We start from the raw sequence: 13,057 nt of genomic DNA on the forward strand, positions 1-13,057 counted from the left end.
AAACACTCAGAAGGATTTTGCAAAATAGAGGCTAATCCTAGCAGTGCACAGAGGGATGGTATAGGAGAGAGGGACGGCTCTGCAGGGCAGTTTCTTGGGGATCAGAAAGACAAGGTTGCCTAAAACAAGATTAGTGCCTTTGAGAAGAATTATGCCAGATTTGGAATTCGTCTGTATAAAGTATTAATTACTCTTGGTTTGAATATTCAGATTAATGAATAAAAATTTGGTTTCTGGCTGTTCTTATTAGATTCTAACTGCTTTAGTCCAAAGGGTACTAAACAACAGGCAGCTACGCAAACTCTTTGATGTGAAAATATACACAAGTGATAAAAGCTCTACTGCTGGCCCATATGTCAGGATTTTACCTCCTTCTGTAAAGAAACTAAGGAAGCCAATTTCAAGCAAACTGGAAAGATCATGAATACAGAACGGGAGAAGTCTGACAGCTTGTCCCCTCTCAGGAGAGGGGCAGCAGTCTTTCTGAAGAATCAAACCAAATTATAGATCACTGGGGCTGTCTGCCTGGATTATTGTAAATTGAATGCTAAAGCTTTAGGCAAGAAACACATTTTCTAAATCCATAATCCTTCTTCTCTTGTACTTCACTGATACTACATAATTAATGCACAATACATGTACTAGCTGCTCTAGAAACACAATCTGAGTCACTACAGTGACCAGGTAACAACACAATCTAAGAGGTACAAAACTTGACACTTAATCACAGACCACAAAGAGAAACAAAAGGCAGATAACCATGGTAAGAGAATAAACAGGGATGATAACACATGAATTTGGACAGCTATCCCTGTAATCCCACAATGTTGAACTTGAATGCCTCTCGAAGTCTGTATTTTGTATGTTTTCTAAGGCATCATATTTTCTAAGCACTTGCAGCTCTTCAGACACTTTGGATGCTCAACATTATTAAACACATATTGCAGTCACTTTTGCTGTATTAATCTAAAATCCTCTACCCAGACGGAAAAGGAAAACAGAACAGAAGTCAAAGAACACTTTACAAAAAAAAAACAACCCCAACACAATAAATTAACTGGCAAACCCTAAAGGTATAAAATCAATTCTAGCAATGTTTTGCACCTGTTCAAATTTTGTGGAGTTCCCAATCTGAACAGCCAAATGATTATTCTAGTGCATACACATTTGGGTCCTGCTGCTACTTTCACTACTGATTGACTTTGGTGGCTACAGTACATTTGCAAAGGTCTAATCCACCATTATTTACTACAGCAGAAAAAAAAAGAAACCAACAACCAGAACCAACTAACCTGTTATAGTTGTTAGACTCTGTCTGTGTTTGGAAGGCTGGGAAAACTGTTGTTTCTCTTATTTCATAAACAACCGCATCTCTCAAGGCCTAGGAGCTTCTAGATTAAGATGATTTTTCTACCATAGTATAAATAAAGAGGCTAAAAGTAAAAAGCTGTAAGTGAGAATGGCAGCAGGTCTCCAGGTACAGTTGTGCTAATTGGAATGGTAGGTGAGTTTAGCAGGCTGAATAAAAACATGCAATCAGACTGAAGTTCAGGAATGCCTCAGGTGTACTCGCAAGTGCAAATATAAACAACAAATGAATCCAAAATCTAAGTAGGTCAGTATCATGACAAGCTAACAGTTTGCAATTCAGTAGTATTTTTTGCCTGGGACATACTCTAAATCAGATAAACGAGGTACTATTTTAACAGAATAAAGTGTGCCCAGTCGCATATTACAGACACCTCAACCTTCAGCAAACTGCCAGTTACTTCAGTCTGGGCTGACTTCAGTTTTACAGAGGAAAAGGAGGTTTTGTCTCCAAAAACATCAGGTTTCTGATGCTGCCTTTAGGGTGACACCTATTTGTAACTCTCCAGTTAAAATATCAGCTTAGAATAATACATGTGTTATAGAATAAATAAAGTTCTTAGCCATTCCAGTGAAAAATATGATGACCCTGAATCTCTTTTCCATTTGAGCCATGGAAATGGAAGTGAGTGATGTCTTCAGTTCCCACTGGACTTCTGCAGTCTCAGGTTCTTAGGGATACATCCTGGCAGGAAAACCAGAAGTCTCTGCACTTTCCTTGTTGCCAGCAGAATAGTATCAGTGGGATCCCAGTGAATCATTCCAATCACAAATTGTTCCGGAATAAAATAACTTTTGTTTAAACAGGATTTATTTAACATTCATGTACTCCTTCCTTCTCTTTCTAAGAACAGACTATTTTAAACAGCTGTTATCTCTTATTTCAAACCTGATAAACCAAACCCTAACAAAGTCCCCTTATACAGAATTTAAAAAATGAGATAAGAATCAGAAAAACTGAAGGTATTGACAAAATATTTTAAATAGCAAGTAGAACTTTTTAAGCAACAAGAGGAAGCAGAGAAGTCTGGTTTGGAGGAAAATGAGTTAATTGGGTCCTTATGGTAATGTCATCAACAATGAAACAGTTGGTGTTTGGTTTGGCATCTTTAAGTTTCAGAGTTAACAACTTACTACAGTGATCACGAAGGATTCCCCCTCCTCAGTAATTATTAGATGACAGACATTTCCATGCCATTTAACACTCTGGCTCATGTCTGCAAGCTGACCAGATCTGAGAACTAAATAGTTTGTGTCGCTTTTTTTTTAAGACGAACACTGAATCTTAGAGCACAGTTCTGCAATACAATTAATTCCATTGACACAGATCTATTATCAATGGGTAATTACAGTAAGAGTCTTGAAATCTTTTCACTCTCACAGAGTTAAAACAGAAGAAGGATCAAGCTGTTGCTGCATGCTAAAACATCTGCTGAATGTACTCAACAACACTACAAATTGTCTTGTAAGTCTAACATATGATCCTTGTCTTGCAGCATATTTGTTTAAGAGTTGGATCACAACATAGTAATGACAAATAAACCATGTCATCCTTCAGTTCTAAACAAAACAAATAATTACTGGGGTTTTCTTTCTGAAAGCATGCTTTTCCTGAGTGTGTTCCTCTAGAGTAAGATCATTTCTGACCTTTCATCTGATAGGTATCACCACTGAGTATTTGCCCTTATTTCAAATTGGCTTACAGTAGCCAGATAGGGGCTGCTACAGTGCTAAGTAATATCAGTATTTAAACTGAATTTTAACTTCAACATTTAAATATGAAGCAAGATAGGAGGGAAATTAATATCAATGGTACAATGATAGATATGGCATTGGTACAATGACAGAGGAAGTTAAAGGTTGAACTAAAACATGGATTTGGACATATTAAAAGAGATCTTTCTCACCATCAGGGTGAACTACAGCGATGTAACAGTGAATCCATTTCTTTAAAAGTGACAGCACAGACATCATTTCAGTGGACTTTTGTGACAGGATACATGCATATCCCCATGTAGAACAATTCGTTAACATAATGCCAATCTTTGCTCCTACTGGCAAGGAATTCAATTAAAGAGTCATGTAATTAGTCACAACCTTCCTATCTTCACGTTCTAAGGAAAAATAATTCATTTACTGACTTAAAATTGGCATTCAGGTTTATTTTCAAGAGAACATCCCTGAAGTATTTGCCACTTATGAGATAAATCAGTCTCTCAATAAGAAAATTTGTCTCATTATCTTTCTGTGTATGATTTTTACCTATTACATGTATCCAGGCTTTCTTCAAATACTGAAATGACTTCTAAATATTTACTACAACTGAACAAACATACACCAGATGAATGATAACGAAATAAACTGCACACATGAGAAGTGAGGGAAACCCTGGCTACCAGGTTTTTTGCCAAGGACTTCACAAAAACCTTATCCTTGAAATTCAGGTCTCATAATCAAGTCCTTTCTGTCAGCTCACATGGCAAAATAAAATGAACTAGACCAGACCAGACTGATGCATAAGGTACTATATTACAGTAATACATTTGCCACCGCTAGAAGGTACAGCTGTGGCCTTGCGTGAATGTTCTGTTGGTCATTCCTTCTGATAAAATGGTAAGAAGATCCTCCTCACTTCACATCCTCTGAGCACTCACTACATTACAAAGTGGTACGTGTATGTTGACAGACACATTGCTCCAATGTTTGTTCAGATTCTCTTTTGGTACACCCTCCACATAGGTGGATCTCCAAAGACCAGTAAAGCATTTTGAAATTCTGAATGTACAAAAAAAAAAAAAAAAAAAATGAAATTATTTCTGGAAAAAAAAAAGGAAGGCATGTGATTTGAGAATATGTTTGTCTGAACATTAAAACATTAAAATCTTTGGTAAAGTAAGGAATAGGATTATACTTATCTATCTGGAGTCAACAGACACCATGCAATGTGTTAGATGCTCTACCTGGCACCAACTTCAAATGAGCTTTGCAATGAAAAAACAGGTAATAGTTTAGTAAGAATTAAGAGTTTTAACTGTACCCTAATTTTCTTTGTGGCACTTTACAGCTTTTAAGATATATGTATGTGGGGACCTCCCCATCCCTGGACAAACAGCTTATTTCGACAACCTAAAACTATTACACATAGTTTACTGAACTCAGAATAAATGTACCTTCAAAAATCCAACAACAAACAAGATCTACATTACACTATGAGTCATAAAATCATAGAACCATAGAATGGCTATGGTTGCAAGGGACCTTAAAAATCGTCTAGTTCCAGCCCCCCCTGCCATGGACAGGGACACCTTCCACTAGACCAGGTTACTCAAAGCCCTGTCCAGCCTGGCCTTGAACACTTCCAGGGAGGGGGCAGCCACAGCCTCTCTGGGCAGAGATAAATAGTCATAAATTATCCTTAAAGTGTGAGATTCTTCATTGTTAGTAAACATCTCTATTATGTTTTTAGGCTGTTTTCTTCCAGCCATTTATTAACACGGTATTATTCATTTTAGTGCTCAGGGCCTTGTTTGAAAAAAAACAAATTAGACACAGATTTATTTAAAAAGAACATATCAAGGAGCATCTATATAAATAAATTCATATATAACGATTTAAAATAAATGCTTTTTTAAAGATAATTGACCTTTTCTACGGGAATTTAATTTCTATGGGAATTAAAGCATGCTCTTGAGAAAACTCAACTTTTTATGGAGTAAACAACAGCAGTATTTGGACAGACTGCCAAAACTACGCTATATTTAGCATGGAGCAAAAAGAACAAGCCCAGCACACACATGGTTTCCTTACATTTATTTCCCATTTCTACTTAACAAATATGTGATTATAGATCAATATTTATATAGCAACTTGTCTCAAAGGAGCTGCACAGACGAAATATCAAGTGCATCAGTGTGTACACATAATCTGGCTGATCTGACTCTAAAAATCAATTTTTAAACCAAAGCTTCACTGTGTGGACCTCACGCAACACATGAACGCTCTTGGTGGCCAGAGAAACATGAATGAGTGTGAGCAGCCAGGTTTCTGGAAATGAAGTAGTATTTCTCTTGCTCACTGAAGGCGTTTTCTGCAAACACTGTCATGGAAACAAATGAGTTTTTGTGGACTCAACCACTACAATCTAAATCTAAGTTTATAGCTAAATAGATATCCTGATGGAACAGTGGTAGACTCTTTTTTTCCTCCCAATTCCTCATTTTTCAAATCTCTCCCAGGAAAGAGCAGAAAGGAAAAGGCATGAGAGCCGTATGTAATCGACCAGGTCCCTTCTTGTGAGGGTAGTAACATGATGACTGTATTTTAAAATGTGGTGCTTGTTTGCAGTGCATTGTGAAAACTAAAGACATCACTGCATAAAGAAACCAGTATTTTTATAAATCCAACTGTGTTAACACAGGCTCTGATAGTCAAGCGGTGCTTGTCAACAAGGGTTTTTCATGCACATGTACACCTTTACTGGCACCATTATAGCACTGTTCTCTTCAGATTATTTCTCTTTAGCCCTATACTGTAACATCAATATTTCTAGGACCTGACAGGTAAGTTTTAAGCATTTTCACTTTTGCAGATCATTAACAGTTTTCTGGTAAAGGTACATCCTCTACTTAGGTTTTTTTGTCTAATGTGAATTGTCGAGATTTTCTTAGGCTGCAGACAAACTGGGTGTCAAGACCACTTGAGCCTGTTCAAGCAGCTTCCAACCTTTGGCTGTTTTCCCCTGCCTCTGCTCTGCACCCCCACATTTTGCCACTTGCAATACTTCTGCGAGTTGAACAGAATCGAAGAATCGGAGCTGGTTGGAAAATAGGGGAGAGGGGAGGTACTAGGGAAGGTCATTTTCCAGGAGCATCGATTCTGCAGTTCACCCTCCAGCTGCACAACCAACCATGCCAGCTGACTGCAGTGAAGGGTCAGGGATTGCAGGAGAGAGGAGGTGCACAGAGGCTGTCAAATAAAGCAGCACTGCCACCAGGGAAGTCCCTGTACCTTCTGCAGACCTCCCAGCAATAGTCCACTTAATGTGATGGGACAGTATTTTGGTATCTGTGATAGATAACATGCTTGGTGCTTACTTTGCAGAAGAGCACTCAACTCTTCCCCAAGCTGCATGGATTCCAGGAAACGACAGGGCAGTAAAACTCTGTTCCTGCTAGAAGGACAAATATTTTGAGCACAAATTGATGTCAGATTTAGCCATTTGGAAAGGCCTGGTTTTACAGCCATTCTTTAGAAAGGAGCTTGCTTCAAAGATGGCACAAACATATATAAATACTTTATTACTGGTAAAAATAGAGCCATGCAGTATTCACATTATTCAGCCACTGAATGTCACATTTCTTTCCTCAACCACCTGCTAGTACAGCTCAACCAAAAAAAAAAAAAGCTGCAAGTAACACCTGCACACAAAGCTTAAATACATTAACAGAACTTTTGACTTTTAGGAAGGCACCAACATCACTCTGTTAACCATGTTTTTGTTGTTGTGTATCTGCTTCTCATAGGTTGGAACAAAGAGCCATTTCCATTTCATTCTAGCAGTTCTCCAGATGTTTGCATAAGTGCAGAAAGAAGCAGTGAATTCTTAATTAGAACAAAACATATACACTCAACAGGACATGCTGAAATCATTAGCCTGCTAATACTGAAAAGCCCTAAGAAGTGTAACTTCCAGTGAGCATAAAATATTGATACTACCCCCAAAAAATCATTACTTCTTACTTTGCTTATGAAGGATTGTTAGTTCACTGACATAATAGCACCTTATCAGTCTATCTTGCAACAGTGGTCTACCTGCTTCAGAACAGACCATTTTAAGTATTTTACTGTTTGCACTATCCAAACATGTTACAACCGAAACAGGAAATGGAATGTATGGTGAAAAGACCTGAGAGAATGAATGATGAGGCACTCTCCACAGTCCTAAGAAACAGCAGTGCTAATAATACGAAGAAGTTACAGCCAGGCTATAAATGAAGAGTGATGTGTTGTAAGATATAATCTAAGACACACATTTTTTTCAGCAAATGGATTTATTGACATAATTGATTATAACCATGTACAGCATCTATGCATCTCCCATTGGAAGAATATCCAGTGATAGAGCTAATGTTAGTGTGATACACAGCTTTATTCAATAACCCCCACTGCATTTTTAACAGCAAACAGTGGTGTATTCCACAGTCAGTCATAAATGGACAGAAAGCACCCATGTGTTCAGAACAGAAATTTAACATTAACAAAAAATAAAACCTGATCCTAGATTCATTCGGCTTTAATTCTTCAGCATTACAAGGGTTACGAATTTTAACCTATACACTGACAAAGGAGTTTGGCCTCTGATATTCATGAAAACTACCCCCTGTCAAAATGAAATCCCAAGGACTTTTTGCTACTGACTTAAGCATCAATACTTTTTTTTCCTCCATTGAAAACAAAAAGATTAAGGCAAACAATCTCTACACTCTCTTCTTTCATCCCATTTAAATTTAAAGACTGAGCAAAACTATGTCAGAAACGCCAAGTCTTGTCTCTCCATTCAGTCACTAAACTCCAATTGAAGGTACCAGTTACTATGGTGTTTTTTGTAAACACTTGTTCATCTGAAAAAGAAAGGGGGGGGAGGGAATAAAGAAAGAACAAAACTCTAAAGCAAAACACAAAAAACCTCCCAGACCAACCAAATTTCTTGCAATTATGGTAATAAACAACTTGTAGTCACGAACACCCCGAGTCAGCAATGAATGCATGATACTGAGACAAGCATCTCCATAACCCGCTAACTTCCTTCAAGCCATTCAGTTCCACAAGAGTTCATCTGAAGTTGTACATTAAATTCAAAGGAGCAGAAGTACTATCACTGCTCTCAACAATTTACCAGACTCCATCTAAAACGTTTGCATTTAAAGTGTAGCCCCAGTTTGGACCTCTTTAGTTAGCTCGTTTCTAGACCACATTGAAAGAATTATTAATGTAAACTAAACCACCATATCTTGTAGTATCAGAACCACATTCTGGAAGTAATATTTAGGGAAGTAAAAGTCCCAAGAACGTATAGAGCAACTGACCATAAAATGATTAGCATTGCTCTAAAAACAAAAGCAAAATTCAAATTAAAAATAAACCCAACTCAAGCATCATATACTACTGCATAAGGGTTTAACTTTAGCATTGCTCACTCAGCTACACAAAACACAGGACCTAGATTAATATACAAAACATGTTATTTCACAGTGTGGTACATAAAGCTTCTAACTTTAGTAGGCTAAGGCTAGGAGAGAATTGCCTGTTAGGATAAAGACTGTTTCACATTCCTGAAATATTCTCACCTATTATTGTTTCTGAAGGAAGGCAATGATATTATTTATCCATCAACGGTTCACCTCTCCACCCATTTAGAAATGAAGATGGATTATATGAGTCAGTGATGTATTTACTGACCATCATGGACCCAGACAACTACAGCACACGTTAACTGTGTACAAGTACCAAGCAGTATTTATTCAAAACCAATTCAAAAATAGCCCATTTGTAAACATATTATAAAACTCTTGTTAGTTTTTCCTAGTGGTGTCAGCAATATATTCCTGTAAAACTAACCAGTTGCATTATTGTTTCTCGTTTACAAAAAGGTATGAAAACACTCGCGCACATTAAATGGCCTCACATTCATGTGGAGTTAAAACAGCACAGCCTTCAAACAGTCCAGAGTAAATCGTACATTTCCAGCCCTCCAGATAACTCACTGGTCACACACAGTTCAACAGTAACATTCAAAGATGACCCCGAGTCCAATTTGTGATTGAGAAGGGCCGGTGCCTTTGACAGGTCTGTTCAAAGCATCCTCACACAGGACCAGGCTGCTCCCTCCAACTCGCTGCAACTGCAGCCTGCGAAAATCCACTTGTAGAAAAGCACACTTAAAATTACGGCTCTGAGACCACATAAGCAGGAATCACCTGCTGCCTGCAGTGGCTCCCGCTGTTTTTCTCTCCTCATGACAAAAAATGGCTACCGTAAATCGAGGCTTTTGCCCGGGTCAGCGTCGATTTCTGAGAAAACGGTGCCATCCCCGCAGAGGTGACCCAGCAAGCCCGCCTCACCACAGCAGCAGCCCCAGCCTGCAGTGAGGGCGGCTGAACGCACCCACTGCGCTACAGCTCTCTACCTCGAGGCTGCGACCCAGCGGGGCCCAGGCCAGACCCTCACCGACCGTGAGCCACTTCTTGTCGCCGGCTCCTGGTGCGCCTGGCCGCCCGCCGCCGCCCGGGGCCCGCCGGGAGCGGTAGTTGGGCGGGCTCAGTCGGCGAACCGCTGCAGCAGGTGGTCGTCGCCGTGGCGTCCGCCGCCACCGCCGCTGCTGTCCATGAAGCGCTCGCAGGGGAACTCGATGAGGTCGGCCTCGCTGAGGGCGCAGGCGGCGCCGCGGGGCGACCGGTGCGACTGGAAGCCCGAGAAGTCGTTGGAGACGCCGGTGCCCATCGAGCGGAGGGGCCGGCGGGTGGAGTAGAGGTGCCGCACGTGGACGGGGGCCGCTTTCCGCCGCCGCCGCCCGAGCACCTTCTTCCTCAGCAGGCGGGAGGCCCAGGCGGCGAGCGCCGCGAAGAGTAGCAGCGCGTTCACCGCCAGCAGCACCAGGGTGAGGAGCTGCTGGTCGGGGCCCCGGGACCCGCCCGCCGCCGCCGCCCCGCTCTCGGGCAGGGTGACCAGCCCGGCGCAGTGGTCCCGCGGCGCCACCGGGCACACGCGGCCGCCGAGGATGCCCTCGACGCAGACGAGGTAGGGGGTGTCCGGGCGGAGCTCCCGCAGAGTGGCGGCGGGTTCCCCGCGCTCCGGCAGGTAGACGAAGCGCTGGAACTTGACGGCGGCGCCGAAGCGGTCGAACAGAAGGCGGAACCGCGCCGGTCCCAGCAGGCGGGGGCTGCGGTGCGGCCGCACGGCCCAGCGCACCGTCACCGAGGTGGAGCCCACCGTCTCCACCGACAGGTTGCAAAGGAACAGCTTGTTGAAGTCGCACGGGTCCGACACTAGCGGTGGGACCCCAGCAGCCGGCGCCGAGCGGAGCTTCCCTCCCCGCCGGGGCCACGCCGCGCTGGGCGGTGCCGGCCCGGACGCCGAGGGGCGGGCGGCCAGCGGCGGCGTAGGGCTGGCGGCCTCCGCCGCGGCCCTCGGCGGCGCCGCCGGGCCCTCGGGCGCCCCCAGCAGGCGAGCGGTGGAGGCGGACGGCGGCGGCCCCGGGGGCCCGCGGGGCAGTCCCTCGCCGCTGCTATTGCTGCCGAGCCCTTCGACAGACGGCGGCGGGGACGCGGCGGAGGGAGAGGCACCGTCGAGGCAGGAGCCGCCGTCCTGCGGCGGTGCGAGCTGAGCATCCTGCAGGTAGTCGAGGTACTTGCCGGCCAGGGCGGGCGGCAGGCGGCACTGCACGAAGACCGTCAGCAGGCGGCCCTGGGAGTGCCAAGCCCCCAGCCAGTGCTTGAGGCCGCGGAGGCGGCAGTCGCAGCTCCAGGCGTTTCCTTCCAGCTCCAGGCGGTAGAGAGCCGGGTTGGAGGCAAAGAGGTCGCCGGGGAGGGTGGTCAGCGCGTTGTCTCGCAGGCTGAGCTCCCGCAGGCGGCCGAGGTGGCCGAAGGTGGCAGGATGCAGGGAGGTCAACGCGTTGCGGCTCAGATCCAGCGCCTCCAGGCTGCTCAGCGGCTCCAGCAGGGCAGCGGGCAGGTGGCTCAGCAGGTTTCCCTCCAGGCGCAGCTCCTTCAGTGAGCCCAGGCCAGTGAAGGCATCGGGGGCCAGTGAAGCCAGGCGGTTGCCACTGAGCGAGAGCTTTGCCAAGCCGGGCAGGTGCTGGAAGAGCCCCCCTGTGAGCTGCTGCAGGCTGTTGCTGGCCAGCAGCAGAGTGTGGAGGGAGCGGAGCGGCCCGAAAATGTCTGGGTGGCGAAGGGAGCTCTGCTGGTTCCCCGAGAGGTCAAGGAAGCGCAGCTTAGCCAGGCCAGTGAAGGCACCGCGGCTCAGCCAGCGGATGCGGTTGGACTCCAGGTGCAAGTAGAGTAAGTTCGGCAGCCCTGAGAAAGTGGAGTCGCCCAGCGAGCCCAGCTCATTGCCATCCAGCCGCAGCTTGACAAGGCTGCTGAGGCCGGAGAAGGAGGCAGCGCTGAGGCGGCCGATCTCATTTGCGTTCACGTAGAGGATGCGCAGCTTAGCCAGGGTGCTGAGGGTTCCAGGGGCCAGAGCCGGCAGCAGGTTGTTGCCCAGGTAGAGTTCCTCCAGTCGATCCAGGCGCTCAAAGGCCTTGGGATGCAGCGAGCGGATCCGGTTGTACTGCAGGTCCAGGCGCTGGAGCCCTGCCAGGCGGTGGAAGTCGAAGGCAGAGATGTTGGCGATGAAGTTGCCCCCGAGGCTGTAGGTGAGGACATCCTGGGGCTCGGCAGCCTTGGGCACGGAGCGCAGGCCCCGGTTGGTGCAGAGGAGGTGCTGGTGCTGCTGGCAGTCGCATGGCTCGGGGCAGATGGACTCGGCCGCGGGCAGCAGCAGGAAGAACAAGGGGACGGAGCCCCAGAGCACCCGCGGCAGCAGCATCAGGCGGACCCAGCGCGGCGCCCCCATCCCGGGACGAGCCGTGGGCTGCTTCCCCAGCTGGCTTTGTGTTTCTCCGGCATCCCCCCCTCCTCCTCCGCGGCTGCTAATCGGCCCCTCCTCTGCTCCGCGCCGGGCTGAGCTCCGTGCCGGGCAGGCAGGCGCGGTGGCGGCAGGTCGCGGTGCCCGGCACCATGGGCTCGCCGGGGGCACGGAGCAGTGGGAGCACTGCAGCTGCCGCCGCCCCGTGCGGGCTGCGGTTCGGCGGTCGCGGGGCCGGTGGTACCGCGGGGGGCGGGCTGCGGAGCGGAGCGGCTGCCCGCTGCTCCGCCGGCTCTCCCAGGGGCGGAGGGGGCGGGCGGAGCGGGCAGGCGGAACGGTGGTGGGGAGGGAGCGGGCGGAGCGGGGAACAGGAGAAAGACGAGCTCCGAATCTTGCCGGGAAAACTCAGCGGAAATTCGTACTTCCCACACTGTGCCCTGGGGGACCGGAGGATCGGATGGAGCGGGGGAGAGGGAGGACGGCTCGGCGGGGGGGCGGGAGGGAGGAAGCCCGCGGCCGGTCCTGGCTCGATTTAGCCCCGGCAGCGAGCAGGGGCGCAAAGTGGGAAAGTAGGAATTGGAACCGGCTGTGACTGCCTCCCAGCCACATGGGCTGTAGACAGAGCTGCGCATCGGGAGGGGGAAGGGAGCACAAGTAGTTGTGCGTGTCCCGTCCACCCCCCCCCCCACCCCACCCCCCCCCCCCGTGTTTTGCTTGTGTTTAGAAACCTGTCAAAAGCAATAGTTACGGTTTACCATGGATGAAGGACTTGGTTTGGTTTTAATCAAACAGCAATCAGAGGACTAAGCCACCTCTAGCACATCAAAGACTGAACTTTCATTCTTTCTCCACACCATCCTGCCCAGTAGGTTACTGACAAAGCTGCCAGTGAAGATGCAGTAGGACATAGCTCCAGCTCCACGAGGGACTCACCAGGGTGATTTAGATGCTCTTTAGAAATAAATCCCATCTTAAAGATTATTTTTTCTCTCAACAGCACACAAATTCAGAATGAAAGGAAGGTGTTGGGAAGCATAATGTAAACAAAGTAGGCCTCATACCCATC

At 46.5% G+C, this 13,057-nt stretch overlaps 2 protein-coding genes across 2 annotated transcripts; one reads left to right on the plus strand and one right to left on the minus strand.

The window, feature by feature from the left end:
• Positions 1 to 9,609: 9,609 nt before the first annotated feature.
• TRIL (TLR4 interactor with leucine rich repeats) lies at positions 9,610 to 12,197 on the minus strand. The gene has a single exon (XM_061351015.1). It carries the CDS (start codon positions 11,977 to 11,979, stop codon positions 9,685 to 9,687), a length of 2,295 nt encoding a protein of 764 aa, XP_061206999.1. The 5' UTR covers positions 11,980 to 12,197; the 3' UTR covers positions 9,610 to 9,684.
• On the plus strand, positions 12,144 to 12,527 carry LOC133211048 (uncharacterized). The gene has a single exon (XM_061351071.1). The coding sequence runs from the start codon at positions 12,144 to 12,146 to the stop codon at positions 12,525 to 12,527; it is 384 nt and encodes a 127-aa protein (XP_061207055.1).
• The last annotated feature ends 530 nt before the right edge of the window (positions 12,528 to 13,057 follow it).

This window comes from Neopsephotus bourkii, unplaced genomic scaffold (assembly GCF_033783945.1).
Source record: "Neopsephotus bourkii isolate Nb327-2 ecotype Australia unplaced genomic scaffold, CSIRO-AGI_Nbou_v1 NB_549, whole genome shotgun sequence".
Taxonomy (NCBI): domain Eukaryota; kingdom Metazoa; phylum Chordata; class Aves; order Psittaciformes; family Psittacidae; genus Neopsephotus; species Neopsephotus bourkii.